Here is a 21,630-nt window from a genome sequence, read left to right as displayed (position 1 = left end):
GGGAGTAAGATAGACTCTATTGTAGAAGTGAGGTGCAACAGAGTTTATCTAGGCTTACTCACTCTGTGGACTATACATCTTATGAGTTAAAACAACCTTAACAACTTTTGTGTTAACATACATACACACATACACACCTCATATACACATATATTCATACATACATGCATATATACATACACACACATACACACATTGAAAGAACAAATAAGGAACTTAAACATATAAGTTAAGAACGTGGTTGATCTAAGCTTTGTATTCCTAAATGTGTTATACTGGTACAATGCCTATGAGAGTAACAATGTTTGTCTCACTCTTATATCACTAAGAAGCTCATGCCAATAGCTGGTTTTCAAAACATCGGAAATCCTTAGAATTGACATGACATACATTTCAGTATCAATGTTCATTTTCATTAGAGACCTGTCTTCTCCGGACAGCTTTCTATATTGAATTCTAAGAAGAAATTGAGCATCCTTGGAGTTACTCCAGTTGTGGTGAGACAGCCACTAGGCAAGAATTGCCACTTTCCTTCTACAGACAAATTACTGTCCAGAAAAGGACACACTTGCAGAATAGTCGACTGATTATATCTGCCTAGACAGAGTAATCAGCCCTTAATAATTCTGCAGCACTAAGGTCTGTCAGAAGATCCTGGGCCAGAAGGCAGAAGAACAGATGCTCCAACGTTTTGAAGTAGAGCAAGTGTCCAGGTGTTCAGAGGTCTCTATAAATTGGCTAAGTTTTAGAAGCTATGCTTTGTGCTTCCCACAATTATAGTTAACTCAGTCATTCTGGATTTCTGATGGGATTGAAAACATATAGCTATTGACCTTAAGAGAAAAGATTTGAGTGGATGGTCGTCAGTTGACATTCATCCTAAAGCCAGGTTCAGAACTAAATGTTTTAGTTAGAATAGATGACAGAGGAGCTGGTTAGTCAACAAAAGGATGGACTGGGTATTAGGACTATCCTGTACCTCATTGGTACAAATTGGCATAATTATGCTCTAATTGTATTTTGAGAGAAAAGTTTCATTTTAACAGGAAGGGTGATGTGTAGGAGGAGCTAAGGTAGGAAGAGTACTGAGAGGAAGAAAAGGAGTAAGAAGAGGAGAAGAAGAAGGAGAGGAGAAGCTAGGTGATGAAAGAGAGAAAGAGGGGGTAGACAGCGAGGCAGATATTCATGTATCTCCACCAGTCAAAGATAGTTGTTATATCTAGGTTGGTCAGTGGGTTACACCTCTGATTGAACAATTCCAAACTTATAAAGCCTATGATTAACATTTTTTTAAAAAAATATGTATAAATGCAAAAAGGAAAAGGGGGCATGGGATAGGGGGGTGGGGGGAGAATGGGGATAGGGGATGCCATCTGAAGTGTAAATAAAATATCTAATAAAAAAAAAAGAACGTGGTTGAATCCATTAAGTTTGTAACCTCATGCTTCATTAACCAAATATGTGCTTCCCACCAGTGTTTCTCACAGTGAAGACATAAACACATCCTCCTCACATAGCAATGAAGATGACGAGCACAGAGCATACCTTGGAGGAATCTTCACACTCATCCTCATGCACCGAGCTGGACGGTGAAGGGGTTGCAGACTTGCTCCCGGGTGGAGAAGGGGAGTTGTGGGGGACATTGTTTCCTCCCATGTTCAAGCCCAACTGTGCACTCAGCTGCGATTGGTTGATGGTAGTCAGCTGGCCATGCTGCATCATGCTTGCCTGCTGTCTGATGTCTGTAGGCTGGCCTCTCGGCCTCATGGCTGCCATCTGAGGATGGGAACTGTACTGAGCTCCTTCTGCATTCCCAATGTCTTGCATCTGAAATGAATGAACGAATAGACATATTTTCAGAAACATGCTTCTTGAAAGCTTTTATTTATTTATTTATTTATTTATTTATTTATTATTTTTTTAAGTTTTGCCTTTTTGACAAAGGATCTCACTATGCCAGCTCAGGCTACCACGGGAACTCATGATTCTTCTGCTTCAGGCTTTGTAGTTCTGAGATTAGAGGTGAGTGCTATTAGGACCAGCTTAGAAAAGTTTCTTTAACTTGTAGATGGTAGGGTGTGCTTCTAAGCTATGTACACATTAATTTTTCTATATTATAATTCTAACATATAATAACCTTAAAGAATACCAAAAATGGAGTTTGAAAATTGTTCAATTGTAGTTTTTGACTGGCATGGACAAAATCCTGGATTTTAATCTCATTATTACAATCAGCCAACCCCAACCAGATTTTGATAATTAGGTCAACGTTGCATTTCATCACCCAAGACCAGGTCCGTATACTTATATTTTTGTTCTGATAAATAGAAATCTTACTGGCTTATAGTTACATGTTATAACATTGTCTTTATTTATGTGAAGATGTCAACATGCTGGTTCTTGTTAGGATGTGGTCCAAATTACAAAGTCATTTGTGATTTTAGCCTCACAGCCAATCATTTAAGCCCCGTGTTTTGATTCTGATCATTTAAAGGTTTTAGAAGTCAGTAAGAGAATGAGCATTCTCAGCTTATAGTTTTTGAGAGTTTCATACTCATACATGAGTACATTATATTTATATCACTTCTATTCCTCACTCACATCCCCTCATTGTGTACTTATCATTTATAACACACACACACACACACACACACATACACACACACACACACATATATGTTTATGAAACTTGACAAGTCCATTTACTGTTGCTTTTATGTGCTCAACTATGACCAGTGAGGATCAGATAACCTATCACGGACGTGGTCCCTTGAGAGAACTAATTGTCCATGCCTCAGAAGTCATTGACTACATAGTTCTTCATTTAAGTTTGGGGTTTTGTGGGTTTCCTCCAATTTTCTGGGCATGTCAACTGCTGAGACTATCATTCATTCATGTCTTGCTTAGGCAATCATATTGAGATTTCAGGGTTGCAGTTCCATGCCACGTCTACAAGACACTCTCTCCCTGTGGGTGCTCTGGTTCAGTTAATCCTTTATCGAATAGCCAGAATTATCTTCTAACTACCTTTCCCAGAACGCTTATGGACAGATATGAACCAATTGATTAATTGACTATTGTGGTGACTTGACTGCACAGACAGATTTGAAAGTAAGACTCTAAAACTGCCAGGTCTCAATATTAATTCACTATGCTATCAGGGTGACTGCTTTCCAGCCTTAACGAGACTCACACTTGTAATACAAGCAATGGCTTTCGTCTCTGTAGGATTAAAATGAAACACATTGGGAGATGAAGCGCTTAACGTTATCTGGAGGTCAAATGCATTGTGTGAGAGGAGTATGGTGTATTTCACTTAATATTTCTCTAGCAGTTCAAACCTAAGACATTAGAGAATGGTCCTGGTGCATATTGGTGTGGCTTGCTTAGTTCCCTGTGAGAAGGCTTGTTTAAAAAGTGCTCAAGATGAGAGAACAAGAGAGAAGAATATGGACAAAGATGCAGTGAAGGACTTGATAAAAATACGAAATTGAAAACTCTACTTGATGCTAGCTATCTGCTGTTGCAAAACAAAAAGATTCCACATAGACTGAGATGCTTAGGGTTTGTGTGTGTGTGTGTGTGTGTGTGTGTGTGTGTGTGCGAGCGTGCGCATGTTTTTAGGTCATAATAACATTTCAGTTGGGTAATTTCTAAGCTTTTTTTGTTTGTTTAGTAGTTACATTTTCTACCAGTGTGCACATGTCATTTCACGACACTAGCTAGTCCATCCGAGTGTAGAACTGAGGCTGCAAAGGTCTGGAGTCCATGTTCTTGCTTTCCGACAAGAATAGTGGACTATTTCACTCTCTGGCTGTCCTCCAGCTCCTGGTCAGGCCCTACTGTTCAGCCTTGAGTTTCTGCACCTTGTGTTCTTGTTGGTGAAGCTTAGGTTGGTTCTGCAAGTTTTCTAACTCCCTGCACTGAACCAACATTTATTTTTCAAAAAAAAAAAAAAAAAAAAAAAACCAAACTGTATTGCTTTCACTTCTTTAAGGCAAATCTCACAATTCGTGAAGCCACCCGCCCAGAAACAGTCGTGGGAGAGACAGCTCTCACAGATATTCTGCCGTTTTCGGTGGGTACCGAGAAAATCATAACTGACTTTTGAAATAAGAGGGAAAATAAACTAATTTTTTAAAGGCTTGCTCCCAAGTGTATTGATCTTCTATGTCTCCTAGCATTTCCCACAGCTTTAACCACGGGAATGGAAAAGTGGCTGCCCGTGAATGAGCACTGCCCTATGGCACAGCCGGCTCTCCTAATTCCACCTCACGCAAAGCGCTCAGGTGTGAATTCAGCGGAATAGAGAACATGTTCCATAGTTCTGTGAATTAGGAGTACTCGCCAGACGAGTCAGACTTTAACCAAATCATCTTTCTAACAATGCGGAACAACTTGATACCTTGATTTCTTCTTCCCATGTGCCTCTGGTTCCAAAGCATTCGCCACGTGTGGCATGTTTTGAGCTCGTTTTATCTCATCTGTGCAGAAATCTGGTAGTTTTAGTTTGGTCCTTCAGGATTATCATGTCTAAATTGATTGTCACACAGAGTCTTAAGATTCATGGCATTGAAGTGGGTTAATCTCCCTTCCCCAGCACCAATTTCTTTTACTGTTTTGCAAAATACCCAGTTTTTCTTACGCTAATTTGTGTTATGTTAGGTTTATATTCCTGACCCTGTATTAAAGAGGAAGTAGCCTTTGGCCCTGGTGGAGTAAGGGATCACGTGGGTCAGGACTCACCATGCCGTCAGTGGCGGCAGGCTAAGCATTCGTTTTTGACACTGCACCAGGCAAGCATAAACGAGACCGTCATCACCTCTTCAGGCGCCACAAGCGCATACTCAATGGAATCCTAGCACCACTCTGACATTCCTGATTAGAAGTACACGGATGCTGTGTTCCTTTCATGAAGACCACTTAAGTTTTAGTTACTATTGTTAAATATGGGGGAGGGGAGACTTAAGGTGGATGACATCTAATTATAAAACTAATAATAACCAGTGACCTCACACAAGCCAGCAATGGCCTTCATTACCAGTCTCCTCCTACAGTGCACAGGTTGGTTGTTACTTCTTGGTATCAGATACAAAATTTAAACCAGCCAGATAGTTTTCTGTTATCCCCTATATTTTAAATTTATAGTGAACAAGTGTGTACAGTCACACTTAGTAGTGATGAGTTTTTTCCCCGTGTTCTTTTCTTACTCCTTCTGGTCAAAATGTTGGATGGTGGTCAGAGCCAGAGGAAATGACTAACCGACAGGGCTCTGGGGCGGCTCTAAGAAAACTGAGCAGAGGGGCTTTGGCCTCTGATGGGCCTGTGGCTTCGAAGCGTGGTCTTTAACAAGAACGTCTATGCTGACTTGTCACACTGAGGCTACCTTTTATATACTGCCAAAGGTAATTTTAATTGACACACCCTAATTGGTTATAGACTAAACCCTCTATGTTCTTCACCACTGTGAGGAATCCAGCACATAGTAGGAATTCATCATATTTTTATGAACTGAAATGTAGAGGTGTTTTGGTCAGGTACAGTTTGCATTGATGGGGCTGGCTCCATCCACGGGCACATCCTAATCACTCGGGGATTTTATTTGCTAAGCCCTGGCACTCAAATGCATTAGAGGTAATGTTTAATGTGTATTTCTCACTTCCTTTAAATTAATTAGTAAACTTTATATTATCTTGTCTAAAAGTACTATATACCATTGGTATTTTAACTTCCTATTTATTTTCTCATCTGGGAAATACATTTGATCTGAGAATGGGCTAGATTTCTTTCTTTTGCAAATCGGATTGTATTGTTTCTTTGAATTTTCCAAGTTATTGTACAATAGTATTTTTCATACTTATGGGAGTAAAAATGCCGATTAAAATAAAGGAGGAAGATTATAAAAATGAAGGGGAATTTCATACGTATCCCTTCAAAGCCTTTTTTCAATTAATGAAAACCCAAAGTTTCATTAGAACCAGTTATGAGAGCAGAGTAGACACTGTCCATTCATTCTGCCTATGCCCTCCTCTGTGATGTAGCTTCTGACTTGCATGGTACACTCTTTCTACAGCAAAAGAATTCCAGGCTGAAGAGAGTAGAAAACACTACATAAAAATTTGACACGCCTTTCAGCATGTATGAATCCTTTGATTTTCTTTGAAACCGGAAAGAAAAACACAGGCCCATGTTGCCTACCTAGGCCTATAATTGTCAAACACTATTTTGGTGTGACTGGAACACCTCTCCCTCCAGAAAATACTCATAATATTGTTAGCTGTATAGTGACAAATGATGTTAAAATTGCACTCTAGAGTAATATAGAACTCTGGAGGTTTGCTGCTGGTGTTCAAAGCTGTGTGTATATATCACAGTTCTCGTGGCTGCCCTTTCTTTGAGCATCAGCATCCTTCCTGGTCCAATGTGGGAGCCTGGAAAGCTATCATTATCCCTGCTTCTAGCAGACAATCTATAATGGAACAGTTGTACACATAAAACTCTAACGACACCTCGTCTCTCTCTGCTCAGATCCAGCTGTTTAAGTGAGCAGCAGTTGGTGAACAGAGCAGGGCCAGCCCCAAGGCCTTCTCTGCTAATATGGTTTACCAGCTGTTGCATTCTGTGGTCTATGCAGGCAACTCCTGGATTTGTGCCAGATCCAACTGGAGCAAGGGAACATGAAGAATCTCTGAAGCTCTTGTGCTCACCCCTGTCTGTCAACATTTGACACCTTTCGCTTTGGAGTGCTTTCCCCAGGGCCATGAAGAAACCCTACTGGCATTGGCTGTGACAAGTGCTTGCTCTCAACCCCTTTTATGTATGAACATCATCAAACACAAACCATTCTTAGCATCTAAGAAATGCTTCAGAATCTTGCTCTGGGTTGTCCATGCAGCCCTGCATGATTAATTAGGGCTGGAAGGCCAAACAGTTTTAGCTTTTTTTCTAAGCAGTGATATACTGTAAGAGTCTATGAGAAGAATGTAAATGTTGGTATTATTTAAATCCACAATTTGATTACATATTGTGATGAGAATTCAATTAATATGTAAATGTATTTGCCAAAATAAATGTGTGGGTAAATTTAATAATTAAATTTTACTTATTATTCACATAAGTACATTCCTATGAGAAAGCTTAATTATTTGTTGTCTAAACAAGTTAAATAAATTACTCTAATGTGATGTTCTTGCATATTCTATTTATTATTTGGACATGCACACTTTGTACAAATATCACCATTTTGCTATTAGGTATTTGACACTAAACACTGATATTGTCAAAAAAAGAAAAAAAATACCTAAATGCTACACAAATTATATTTTAAAGATGAAGGAAAATTAATTTTTAAAGGAAGGGTAGAACATTTGAACGAAATCATTTTTATCAATAAAAGTTTAAAGTTTAAATTAACTTGATTTCAACTCTGAACTTCCAAAACCAAATTTGCTTTTGAATTTATTATTTTAAATTCTTACTTTTCTTTCAAAAGACAGCAGAACCTTTACTAGGCTTCAGATTTCTTTCCAGTACCCTAATGTAAGATATTTGTAGTTAGGACAAGTAGATACTGTGAGGAACACAATTCATTGTTACATTTCTGAGACAGTGCTCTCTCTAGAACCACTATTCTGGAGTGACATCTAAACCAGCTCAAGAAATATAGGTCCATCCTGATGTGAGCCCCTCACCTCAATGCTCACTCTCTGCTCCTTCAGCCCAAGGTCAGACTCATTCATGAAAGGGACCCTCATTACTCAACAGACTTTGTATGTAAGAGACAAACATTACTGAAGAGTACTACAAGAACAACTGAACATACTTTGCTATCATCTTTTAAAAATCTTCTCCCACAAGATGACCCAAATAGCAGACCCTAAAAGGTACAAACAACTGCGAAAAGGAAGAGCCTGACTACCTGCAGTGTCCCCACTGGTACCGGCTTTTCTCTTCAGAGTTTGACTTCTGTTTCTTTCACAAGCAAACATGGAAAGAAGAATCTTTGTTGCCCTCACAAATATATTCAGACTCATCGCACAACAAAGACAATCTGTTAATGTTTACATCTGACACGTCCTCTAAGGCTTAGGTTTTGCATGCTTGATGATCAGCTTATGCACCCATTTTGAAGATCATAGAGCCTTTATGAAGTAGGGCCTAACTGCTAAGGTATCTTGGTGAGGACAAGCTTTTGATGGATAGGAAAATGAACATGTCCAGTTCCTGTCTGTTCTCACTGTATTCCACCTGCCACCATATGAAGAAGTCTCCAATGTATGCCCAGGGATTGTGATCTGTGTCATGCTTTCCTACCAGGACATGCTATACTTTCTGAAATGGTGAGCCAAATGAACCTTTCCTTCTAAAGCTGTTGCAACAAGTGTCTTGTCACAGAGACACACAGCTTTTCTCTCTCTCTCTCTCTCTCTCTCTCTCTCTCTCTCTCTCTCTCTCTCGTTTTTTTTTCTTTTTTTTTTCTTTTCTTTTCTTTTTTTTTTTTTTTTTTTTTTGAGACAGGGTTTCTCTGTGCAGCCCTGGCTGTCCTGGAACTCACTCTGTAGACCAGGCTGGCCTCGAATTCAGAAATCTGCCTGCCTCTGCCTCCCAAGTGCTAGGATTAAAGGTGTGCGCCACCACTGCCTGGCAGCTTTTCTCATTTTATTTGACTTCTCTTCTGTCGTCGTTGTCATCGTTGTAGTCGTCGTTGTCTTCGTCTTATAAAGTAGGGCCTAACTGCTAAGGATTCTTTTCTTCTTCTTCTTCTTCTTCTTCTTCTTCTTCTTCTTCTTCTTCTTCTTCTTCTTCTTCTTCTTCTTCTTCTTCTTCTTCTTCTTCTTCTTCTTCTTCTTCTTCTTCTTCTTCTTCTTCTCCCTTCTTCTTCTTCTTCTTCTCCCTTCCCCTTCTTCCCCTTCCCCTTCCTCCCCTTCCCCTTCCCCTTCCTCCCCTTCCCCTTCTTCCCCTTCTTCCCCCTTTTCCCCTTCCTTCTTCCCCTTCTTCCCCTTCTTCCCCTCCTTCCCCTTCCCCTTCTTCCCCTTCCCCTTCCCCTTCTTCCCCTTCCCCTTCCCCTTCTTCCCCTTCTTCCTCTTCCCCTTCTTCTCCTTCTTCCTCTTCCCCTTCTTCCCCTTCTTCCCCTTCTTCCCCTTCTTCCCCTTCTTCCCCTTCTTCCCCTTCTTCCCCTTCTTCCCCTTCTTCCCCTTCTTCCCCTTCTTCCCCTTCCCCTTTCTTCTTCTTCTTCTTCTTCTTCTTCTTCTTCTTCTTCTTCTTCTTCTTCTTCTTCTTCTTCTTCTTCTTCTTCTTCTTCTTCTTTTCTCCTCCTCCTCCTCCTCCTCCTCCTCCTCCTCCTCCTCCTCCTCCTCCTCCTCCTCCTCCTTCTCCTTCTTCTTCTTCTTGGTTTGCTCTCATGGAGACACTCATCAAATTCATCGAATCAGCCTGCCTTTGTTTCCAGTGAACTATCCTAGTTCTTAGTTTCTTGACCTTCATTTCCACCTTTGAAAAGGGAGGGCTTTTTCACATTCTTACTATGCTTACTATGTGACAGGCATTGGTCTTGATTCCTGGCAAACTGAAAGTGACCAACTTGTCTGAAACCTATGCTGTATGCAGCTCAATATGCAGTCTGGGAAACACAATGAGTGTCATTGGTGCCATAGGGTTGAGTCTCCAGAAGAAATGGGAGAGAAGAAGACTGTGTATTTGCCTTCAAGTACATCACTGTGAGGATTACCTAAGACAGAAGTGTCTTTTCCCAAGATTAAACTTAATTTCATGGTTGCCACTTGTGCCGAAGTTTTATCTTTGTTGCTCCGTTAGAGGAGTTCTAGTTCATGGTAAACTGTTGATACGGACCACAAATTCATGCAGCCAAGAGATGCATCTGTGGGGACTGTCTGTAGAACAAGTTGGGAAGCTTATGGCCACAGAGCACAGGGTGTCACTGTGAGAAAATAAATAGGCTCCATGAAGGCTCAGTTTATAACTTGGTTTTAATGGCTCCCTGGTAAGGCTAAATAGGTACCTGCTCAACAGAAGGTTTAACAAAAAAGTGTAATATATGTAAAGGCATTCTGACTCACAGTCCATCTTTCTCATTTACAAATCTTGGCCAAGCCCTCTCTCCTTGTGCATCACCACCAAGTCTAGGTAGTTATGGGTTCTGCCTTTTTACCATCTAGTTATCAACTGTTTTTGGACTTGGGTTGAGAAAACCCATTTCTGAATGTTTCATACGAATACTAATTGTCTCCCAATGTTATTTTTAAACTATGGACAATATTGTCAGGTTTGATGAAGCTTCAAGTAGGTGTCATGGCTTTTCTGTTTAGCACAAGTAAGGGAAACATGAACATTTCATGTTGATGCAAACATAGTTCAGTTCTGTGCAGGACATAACGACTCTATCTTGTCTAAAGAATTTTGAGGACCATGTGATCTACCCTCTGTTCCCCACATTTGTCTATTACCAGTTTCTACAAGTTGTATCACTCTGACAATAAGAATCTATAGATCTGCTGTTGGTACTCCTGCGATTAGTCATGAAGTTGTTCCTTTGTGTATCCCAGGCCCTTTGTATGTATCTCACAAAGTGTTGGTAGTGCTTTGCTCTAAAAACATGTCACCCTGTATCAAGTGTATCCCACAACGCTAACGTCTGTTCACAATCCCTTAACTTTAATGTGCACAGAGACAGGGGAGAATAATGGTGTCTTTTTTTTTCACTATACTTTCGAGGCCTGTGAGCATTGAAACATGAAGAACAGCCCAGAAGTGTAAGTGATGAGGAACTGGGAAGTCCTCTGAGGCTCTACTCTGTGAGTGGTAGCTTACTGCTCAGAACTGACTCTGCCTGTTCATGGCAGCCCGTGCCAGCCAAAACAGCTTTCTGCACTATATTTAGATCCTATTAACTTGTGTTCTCATCTTTTCCACTGGGATGTTGATGGGATGCTGGTAGAAGTGGAGATATGAGTGGCATGTTGACCTCTTCACAGCAGTTCAGAACAGGGACACTGGAGTTCATCTGGAGGCTCTTAAATCACTGGAAGCACACAGCACCCATCTCAAAAGCACATCCCGGGAAGCAGAATTAACGCTCTGCATGCATAAAAGAGCTTCTTGGGCAGTTTTTGTATGTTTCCAGCTTATTAAAATTTTGAAGAAAAGTGCTGCTTTAAATTAGCCTTCTATTATGGAATCCATTCAATAATCCTTCTAATAATATATTATAAAACATTAAAATAGCATGAATCCCAGATAGGAAAAGGCTAGAAATCCTGTCCTGTTGAGCATAGTATTAATAACTTGGGAAAAATCAGTCAAAGAAAATTATAATTCGTTCGGTTCCTTTAAAGTGACTGACTCTGTAACTGACCTTAAGCTCCTTTAAAACAATTATGATTCAAATATTTGTCTGCCAAAATTTTATAGCCTGTTAGATAATTGCATGAATGTAGTTATGTACAGTCACTCTATTTCTTCGTATACCTGATTTAGTTAATCTTAACTTCATTCATTTATGCTATTACATACTTTGAGTCATATTAAGTCAAGGTCTCAAAACTAATCATAAAAAATACTGACTGCTATTCATGCTAACATAATAACCCTTTCTTTAAAACAACTACCAATGAATTTTATTATAAGACGTTATTAAAAGGGTTAAAAACCTATTAAATGTCAAAGAATTTGCTTGACTCAAACTTCTAATAAAGAAAGAGAATATAGGCTTTCTTTCTAAATTATTTAAATCTTTACTGACTGTGCAGTGAACCATGAAATTAGAAAAGTGTTATTAGAAATGTTCACTGGTTTTTATAAAAGTTGGAGCACAGAATGTATCAAGCCATAGTCTTTAACAAGACTAGTTAGAGCAGCAAGTTCCTAATCCTAAATATAGGGCTTCTCCTGACAGAAAGGTCATAATTAAAACTACACTGCAAAATGGTGATAATAAAATCATGAGCACAGAAGCTCACACGTTCATTTTGAATATGGGAGATACATGCTTTAATTTTAATTTGGACAAATATCCTCTATTTTTTTATTCTTCCATGTCCAGTAAAGAGACCCTCTCAATCAATGATTAGGGTTTTAATAGTGGCTAATTTTAAACTAGTGTTAGCTTGAATTAAGCATCATTTATAGGTTTATTACCTACCAAATGCACACTGAAATTAGAGACTTATGATCTAAAGAGTTAAAAATCATAATGCTATTAATCTTGTATGTCAGGTTAAAAAATAAAATAGGTGGAAGTTATTCTCTCTCTCTTTCTCTCTTTCTTTCTTTCTTTCTTTCTTTCTTTCTTTCTTTCTTTCTTTCTTTCTTTCATTTCTATTGGAACAGATTTTACTATGTAGCCATGGCTAGCCTATAACTCGCTACCTAGATTAGCCTGGTCTCTAACTCACAGAGATTCACCTCTCTGCTTCTGGAGTGCTGGGATTAAATGTGTGGTCCATGATGTCCGGCCCTGATAGCAATTATTAATAACATAACAAACAGAGATTTTCAGGATTCCTAACAAACAGTATTTAGCAAATATAATTTAAATTGGTGTGGACTCAAAAACCAGCTCCCTATACACTATGAGTCTCCTCATTGGCTCATTCCTGGCCCTAAGTAGTCATGGTTCTAAGGTCTTGTATAAATAACACAGAACACCCACAGACACTCATTACACACCAATCAGAGTGTTTAACGTCGAGGGGCACCACACCATTGATCCCTAGAACAGCCAGAGAGACTACCACCATTATCAGTGGTACTGTACCATAAAAATCCAAAGATGCAGAGAGGCAGTTCTGAAGCCCTGCGGTGGGTGAGATTAATCACAGCCTGTCTGATCTCCAAACTCGACAGTAACCATGACATCTAAACTAGTCACCTAGTGTATGAGCTCATATTGACATGTTCTTATAAAAAGAGGTGGCTGGAAGGACTTGCCAATGAAGATACACCTGGAACACAGAGCTAATAGCTGAAGGTACTGATGCCTTGGGTAGGAAATTTGCTGTAGATTTCTTTCTCTAAACACTGCCTGGTACTGAAGGGGACCCTGGGAAAATAAAGGCAGATAAGAAGCATCCTGTGTTCAAGACTCTCTCAGGCAGCCAAGCATGTACATGGAAGGGGTCTACTGTTCTGATCAAAAGCACAATAGAAGTTCAGAGTCCACTGACCCAACAGGGAAAACGCACCAAAGTAAGACCCCAGTAAGCACCCTCTAGAATGCTGAACTCTGCTTAATGTGGGAGGATGCATAAGAATGTAAGAGGTAGGATTTCACCTATACGTTTTGCATTTTCAGAACGATTTTCAGAATGACGATTGCATTTTCAGAACAGCAATGCTTGTGGATAAAGCTGTGAGGTATGCTGTGTAAGAGAAGGAGGAGTTCAAGTTTGAAAATTTCGATGTGTGAGGAAACCACTTTTTTAAAACATATGACTCAGAGTGTCTGGTAGGAAATTGCATGTGATAGTTAAGAGTCACACCGCTGAAGTCTTGGGATACCTCCTTCATCTGGTAATAGTTGATGCTGATTTACCAGAAAGGCATTTACTAGTTCTTAAATTGAGGCCCAATGATCAAAAATAACTCAAGCTTTTTCCTGCATCTTAAATAGCAGAACAACAACAACTACCACCCCAAAACAGCTGTGGGCAAAGCACCCCAAAACAGCTGTGGGCAAAGCACTCCAAAACAGATGTGGGCAAAGCAGTTTCAATCATGTGTATCCTGGATCTATACAACTCACATACAAATTATGGTCTTATAGATCATCTGACTCAATTATTTCAATAAAAATATTTTTATTTACCTTTTACTTTTATTTATTTTAATTTATTTTTACATATATGGATGTTTTGCCTGAATATAGTCTGTGCATCACATGCCTGCCTGGTGCTCAAGGAAGCCAAAAGGAGACCAAAAGAAAGCATCAAATTTCTCTGGACTGGAGTGTTAGAGAATTGCAAGTGTCTGAGTGGGTGCTAAGAATTGAACCCAGGCCCTCTAGGAAGACAACCAGTGCTCCTAACCATAGAGCCAACTCTCTAGCTTCCAACCCCTTTTCATGTTTGTTTCCCTTGTAATGAAGGCCATCCTGTAACTAGTTGATAGAGTATAGTTTCAAGGTAAAATTCAAGCGAAGTCCTATGCAGAAGAGGAGCAGAGTGTTCCATCCGTGATGTGGCTTCATTGAGGGAAGCTATTGGGCACATAAAAAAGAAAGTTTGAACCAAATCTCTTGTCGGGGATGGGCACTGAGTGTATTCCTTGCTTGTTTAGAACAGATTTACTTTCTCCTTAATAGTAAAGAATAAATTAATGTTTCCTAGGCTTATGGCAGATGAGACTAACGTTTGAGAAGTATAGATTTCCAGTATCCTCATAGATTGAGGCTTGGTGGACAGCTGAAGAAATTTTGCAGTGATTGGCTCTGGAGGGATGAGACCTAGTTCATTGATCACTCTCTTGGATTAATGATATTATGGCATTATTAGGAGCTGGGTAAGAGAAGAAGGTATGGCTAGTTGGAGGAATTATGACCTTAGGGGCTCACCTTCATGGTGATAGCTTGCTCAGTTTCTTCCTATAATCCTTTGATTATGCTCTCCTGGCCATCATGATGTGCACTTCTTTGCCACATCTCTCCCCTCCCCCACCCCCCACCTCCCTGCTCCCAGTGGCGATGGACTGAAGCTTTAAACTTGTTTTCTCAGGTTATTTTGGTCACAGCACCAACAAAGCAAGCAGTTCAGCTGGTAGCAAGGACCTCGACTGGAGTTGACTTTCTGAACCTACTCCCTACTATTCAGTGTTTGATGAGTGGAACTCCAGATGCAGGGAAGCCTAAAAAAAAAAAATCACTGCTGTATCACTATAAGCTTTCAGAACTGTGTGACACTTACACCAGAGAAAAGGAAAATACAAATGGTGGCTACAAGAGGTCAGACGTGAGTCTTGAAACAATGTGAAAGCTAACTGCCAACACAAATGCAGTTAAAGTAAATCACCTCTAAACATCAGTGCTGTGCCATCTGAATATTTTCTGAAACCATAACTTTAGTAAGATACCCAAAATTTCCCAGAAAACGGGGTATCTTGTTCAATGCAATTTGAGTTAAATTGAATATCCCAGTATTTCTTTTGGTTTTTTTTTTTTTTATTGTCTAAAGTTGTTCTTGAATCTCATTCACTTTTCCATAAAGTCACATGATTTCTGATAAAATGTCAGAGCGGTGTCATTTTCCTGGATCTTGGATGAGTGCAAGACTAAACCCAATCATCTCAGCCACCCTGTAGTTTTGCAACTACAGAATGTGGAACAGACCAGATTCGGGATAGGTGTACACATCCCTCCTGGCAAATTGTCCTGGGTTTGAAGCATTCTGTAGGAAGAAAATGAGAGTGTGGGGTGATAAGAAAGAAGATACAAGGCAACTGTCAGGAAGGGGTTTGTATGGATTCATTGTAAAAGATATTTTAAGAGTAATATTTTAATCAGAAGCACAATTTAATTAATTGTCTTATTTTTCCTACATTTTAATAATAGCAGTAACTTATTTTAACACCCCTACCCAAACTATTTTATCTTAGAAGAGGTCTAATGTCTATTTGAGTTTAAATCCACATTGCATACCAACTTAATACTTAAATAGGAAGATTCTTAACAATTAAGAACTATTGGACTCAGCCGTTCAGAGAACTGTATAGAGGGTACAGCCACCAGGTGTTAGTGAAGTCTAGCAGGGGCAGAGGATTGGCCATTGAATAGTATGGTAGTCTAGGGTCTGAATAATTGGTAGACTAGTATGACCAATAAGTTCAAAGCCATGGGAATAAAGATAGCAGCAATATTTATTATCAAAATTTAATTGTAACAAATGAACAAACCAGAAAGAATGCTTTACTATGTGTACTTTTGGACACAGGTCTTTATGCTTTCTGGTTTTTCATAAGCAGTGTCATGAGGCAATCTCAACTTAGGTGAATTTTTCCTAAATGATAGCCTGGCTCCTGAAAAAAAAAAAAAGAAGTGAGTTGATAGAATGACCGTTTGGAATAGAATAGAATTAGAGTCTTTAATAACCAACCATATATATTGATACTTAACAATTGACCATTGTATATAATCTATATACTTGTCAATTTTGCTGTCCCTTTATTCCGTTATAATAAAATAATCCAAATGCCAATGTCAAATTGAATGGCTTTAAAAGGACATTAAGTGTGTGTTACTGCAAAGCAAGGCATTTCTTGCAAGTTAGAAAAAAATGCACTTTGCTTGTGGGTAAAATGTGGTTTAATGACATGGAAATAAGTTCATGCTTCCTCTGGATTGTATTCACATTATTTGTTTCTAAGACATATTTAATATCTCTAGCTTAATTATATGAACCCTTGACAACAGCTCCAATAAATAAAAAAAGTCTCAACTGATCAACTGAACGAATGGGGAGACATTCCTCTTCTAAACATATAATACATTTGGAACTGATTCTAAGTAACAAGAAAGAATATTGACCCAGCAGTTTTTAAAATTAAAGTCATCCAAATCATTTTTCTGCTTCTAAATTTACAAAAGCTAATAGAATTTCCAGTACCTATTTATTTTCTGATGGAAAATACATTTTTTTTTTCTTTTGGAAAAGACAAACTCAGACCTTTTTTGGAATAGTATATCCTATCACATTTCCTCTTTCATAGGCCAGAGTACTCTAGTTGAAGACTATAACTGCCTATCTCATAAAGAAACAGGGAGATTTTTTTAAAAAAAATTATAAACCTTGCTTTCCTCTTGAATTTTTTGTTTTCTTTCTATGTGTGATGTACAGGGGTCTCAAAACAGATGTGGGGGAACTAAGAGAGTGGAGTTACGTGAGTAAGTCCCTCTCTTGAGGTCTCACTCAAGGGAAATCTTCTTGCAGAGATTTTCTCTGGGCAGCTCATCCAAAGATCATCCTTCTCCACCTGGCATGTTTTTGTGGCATAAACACAATCTAAACTCATTTCAGACAGGGCTCCGTAACCTTTAAGATGCACATGAACTTTGCAGGGATCCTATTAAAGTATGAGTGATATGATTCAGAAACCCCTGAGAGGGAACTGGAGTCTACATTTCTAATAGACTTCACGGTAGAGCTCAGTTCCTACTGGCCGAACTGAAGTTTGAGTAGTACAGCACAGACTAGTTCCTGAAGTTTGGTAGTAAAGCACAGACCAATTCTTGACCCCCTTTATCAGCACTATAAAGTATTTTCCCTGCATCTATTGCCAAATGTCAATCTCAGCTTCAATGAAGAACAGGTCTCAGAGAAGAGCTTTAGGTGATGGAGTGGCAGCATCATCAGTTCAAGGTTCAGTTGGCCGCTGCTTAGAAATTTCTTGTTAGTCTAAATCATACAGAAGTGTCAGCTGACCATATAGCACTGCAACTGGCTTTTTAGATGGAGTTATGTATAAGAAAGTTATTTCTTTTTGGTCCTGAATTATTAATTGGTTAACAAAGACAAGGAAGGAGTTCTTTTTATCTTGCATGACAGTACACTGACTAATGTCAGAAATTCTTACTCTTAAAAAATATTTCAAAGGTACTTGAGAGTACCTTTTCAAAGGTATGAAAAACTTACTTAGAATTTTTCAACACTTTAATAACTTCAAAAATAACTGATTAAAAATAAAAGCATAATACCTTCCCAAGTTAGAAGTGAGTAAAAGACCTCATAATTTATTCTTTGAGAGCACAGAGAAGAAAAATTTTAGACCTGTGGTTTTCATGAATGTAAATGCAAACTCAATAAAATATTCACATGTTTAATTCAACACTACACAAAAGACTTATACCCCATAACCAAGTGGAGTGTTAGATGTGTAAGAGTAACCACATCTCTCTATACAATCTGATGTATCAATAAGATAAAAATTATACAATCACCTCTGCATAGACAAAAAGGCACATGATGAGGCATAATAATTATTTATGATAAAAGACCTTCAATGGGAAGGAATTTTCTCAGCTTGATTGAAAACATACTATATTAAAAGCAATATTGATAGAAACTCTACAGTTAAAATTACACCAGTGATGCAAAACTGCCTGTAAGACTGGAAGAAAATGTTTACATAGAAAAAAAAAAGAAACAAAGAAAAGAAGTAAAAAAGAAAGAAGGAAGGAAGGAAGGAAGGAAGGAAGAAAGGAAAGAAGAAAAGGAAATCTCTTTCTGTTTATTCTGTTTACAGGTAGCTCATTTTTGTACATAGGAAATCACAAAGAATTATCATCAACAACAAAACTGACCTGAAAACAATAAGCAAACATAGCAGATATGCAGCATTTGATGCATCTTTGTACACCAGCCATGAGAACTGATCATTGAAGATTTAAAAACACCATTTATAAGAGTCTTCTAAAAATACAATGTAATACCTAGGTGTAAATCTAAGAAGACGTGTTTACAAAGTTTCAAAAATTACAAGAAAATTACAAGCCACTGATGAAGAAAATGAACTGTTATCTCAATAGATGGCAAGTACTCCATGTTCACAGATGGGAATGCTCAGAATTGGGTGTTGTCAAATTCTTTTCAACTTCATGTATAGCCTCAGTAATATTCCAATGAAATCCCCATGAGCAATTTTATAGGTGCTGACAAACTGACTCTGAAATGAGGTGGTGAAGCAAAGGACCTAAAACAGACAACATAATCTGACATTGAATTCACACCGACAAAACTTTGTTGAAAGGGCAAAATACTGAAGACTGAACCTGTTGGTGAAGAGTGAACACAGATCAATGGAACAAGATGGAGAAGAGACATGGATGCCAGCGTAGAAATTCCTGATCTCTGCAAAATGAACTGAAGTTATTCAAACCAAATGAAGATTTAAAATATGGTGCTGCAGTTGTGTAGGTCTACCCAGTGCCTGCACTTGCTGTCTGGTCTTGTTGGCATTGTGTAGGTCTACCCAGCACCTGCACTTGTCTGTCTGGTCTTGTTGGCATTGTGTAGGTCTACCCAGTGCCTGCACTTGTCTCTCTGGTCTTGTTGGCATTGTATAGGTCTACCTAGCACCTGCACTTACTCTCTGGTCTTAACCACTTAGTGTGTTTCCAGACCTCAGGGTTGCATCCACTCACCGTCTGCAGCACATTATCTTGATAATCCCCACATCTAGCTGATAATTGGGTAATTTTGGAAGAATGGTATATCTTTACTATATACATTGTTGGACCTTGTTATAGACCCCCTAAAATACTAAGGATTTTAAAAAGTAAAGTGATTACTTAAGGAATCTATGGTATAACTCACTATTCTATTTAGCTTTAGCTCAAAGCAGTTCAGATGAGCTATTGTCACAGTAGAAAAATAACAGTGGAGTTTACATGAGGATGGCTTTTAAGTCACAACCATGTGACACTGGAAGATTCTTTAATATAGAGATTGCACAAAATGAGTATATGCTTGAGTCTCTGTTGTCGATAACTAATGATTCTGATGCTAGAGACAAGACTCAGTGGTTAGGTGCACTCGTTACTCTTCTTGAGGACCCACCCATCTACATGGTGGTGTATGAAGAAGAACTGGTATATCGCATGCACTTGGATCCCTGCCAGGCCTGGCTCACTGCAGAAGTTTAGGGGCATTTGGGGAATGCTTGCAACATTAAAAACCAAAGGTCTCAGAAAACTGGGCCATTGATTTCTCCACTCTCATTGTATGTTCTGATTGCTCAGGGTAATGAGGATGCCATAGGGGCTATTTTAGATCACCCTGCCCACAACAGAAGAAAAATCAAATATCAATGCCAGTGTCAAAGGTTCCCAGAAGCCAGGGTTCCCAGTCTCTCCCTAGAATGGCTGAAGTCAACTCTGAGGTCATTACGGACAGAGCAGCCATCTTTGTTGAGGTCATTACAAACAGAGCAGCCATCTTTGTTGAGGTCATTACGGACAGAGCAGCCATCTTTGTAGCTTTCAGTTCATCACAGGTGATGTTTTCCTTCTTCCCTCCTTTCCCTGTCTCTCTCTCTCTTTCTTTTCCCTTTTTATTATGTCTTGCTTCTCTCTTCTTTTTCTCTTCATCTCCATCCTTCCTCTTCTTCTCTCCCTCTTCTCTTTCTTTTGTGATTAAAATGGCAGTTCTGTATGCTTTTCTGGCCAAAAATACATTATCTCAGTCTAACTATATAAAAATCATCAAACATATTCCAGCAGTGAAACAATCGAGAGAATAAAGGAATTTCAATGTGCAGTGAAAAAAGAGGCCATGAATTTGAAAGAGAGCAAGGAGGAGTTACATGGGAGGGTTTGGAAGGAGGAAATGGAAAAGGTGTGATTCTTAGCTATCATACCAGGAGTCTAGTGTAGCTTACTTATGTCCCAAATATCAAAGGATCTTCAGTTCTATAGGATTCTAATTGGAAGGCTTTGCCCATAAGTGTAACTTTCAATGCAAATAAAATTTTATTCACTTACTATCTCATAAATTTACCCAAACTCAATTATTATTATGGTGATCTGTCTACTGGCAAAAAAAAATCCAAAACAAAACAAAACTAAACAAACAACAACAAAAAAAGAAAACTTGTAATATTCTTACAAAAGGCAGGAACGAAGGAAAAGAAACAACAAGTCTTTTAGTTTACTTTCATCTGAAAAACACACAAAGGCCCTGAGAATGTTACAGGAGTCAGGAAAATCTACAAAACCAGAATCCCTAACAAAGACACACCAGCATCACTGGGTTGTCAGGAATATGGGACTGTATTGGGTCGTTTTGAAACAGAGCTTGACTGATGGTTTTTCTGTACACCTTATCTCCACAGTAATCTCTTGATCCAGAACTATTTCAATCCAACTGAAAGGGAGAACTGAATAAACCTTATTAATCTTAAGGAAGATTGAAAAAAATGAGGGATGAAAGATTCTAAAGGATTTTTGGCAAGAAAAAAAAAGGTTAGAATTTTAAGAGAGATTGACTGTTTCCGAGGTGCATTCTCTGGGAAGCTCCTGAAGCCAGGCCTCGGCCTCCATTGAGCTGTGCTCTCTTTCCCTCACAAACGTGTGCTTTTCTCCTCTAGTCCATGCCGCGGATGTTGGGAACTTAGCAGACAACAAGGAATTCTGGGTTCTCTTGTTCTCAACCACCACCTAAGTTTGAATCAGTGCCTCTTCCCACCTTCTTATAAGAAGAGAGAGGGATTGTGAGTCACGGTGTGATCATCTGAGCTGGGTGTGGTGGTACACACCTATAATTCTAGTGCTTGGGAGGCAGAATCAGGAAGATCACTCCAAGGCTGAGGCCAATTTGCATAGTGAGTTGACTGTCTTTAAAAAAAAAAACAAGAAAAGTCTGAGAAAGGGTCACAACTTGGAGTTTAATGACCTACAAAGGATCTTAGATGATATCCTAGGAATAAGAGAGGGCAACTGAACTGGGGAAGCGAGGGCTATTCAAATGGAGTGGGACTTAAGAGGGCCATGTATCAATGTCAGTTCATAAGGTTGACATGTGTACCCTTCTAAAATGTGACATGTTAAAAACACGAAACTAGATCTCGTGTATTCCCCCTGTAGATGAGTATGGTCATTTTTAAATCAAAACCTTTTTCAATGTAGCGTAT

The 21,630-nt window shown here is 38.9% G+C and overlaps 1 protein-coding gene across 3 annotated transcripts in view; it reads right to left on the bottom strand.

The window, feature by feature from the left end:
* The window catches only part of Tox (thymocyte selection associated high mobility group box), a 302,196-nt gene that overhangs the window by 53,183 nt on the left and 227,383 nt on the right, over positions 1 to 21,630 (bottom strand). For all 3 annotated transcript variants that reach the window (XM_076924236.1, XM_076924235.1, XM_076924237.1), the window contains one exon: positions 1,546 to 1,827. In XM_076924236.1, the coding sequence (XP_076780351.1) occupies positions 1,546 to 1,827 (282 nt within the window). The remainder of the gene's footprint in view (positions 1 to 1,545; positions 1,828 to 21,630) is intronic.

Source organism: Arvicanthis niloticus, chromosome 25, assembly GCF_011762505.2.
Source record: "Arvicanthis niloticus isolate mArvNil1 chromosome 25, mArvNil1.pat.X, whole genome shotgun sequence".
In the NCBI taxonomy this organism is placed as follows: domain Eukaryota; kingdom Metazoa; phylum Chordata; class Mammalia; order Rodentia; family Muridae; genus Arvicanthis; species Arvicanthis niloticus.
This window is presented reverse-complemented; position numbering and strand designations above follow the sequence as displayed.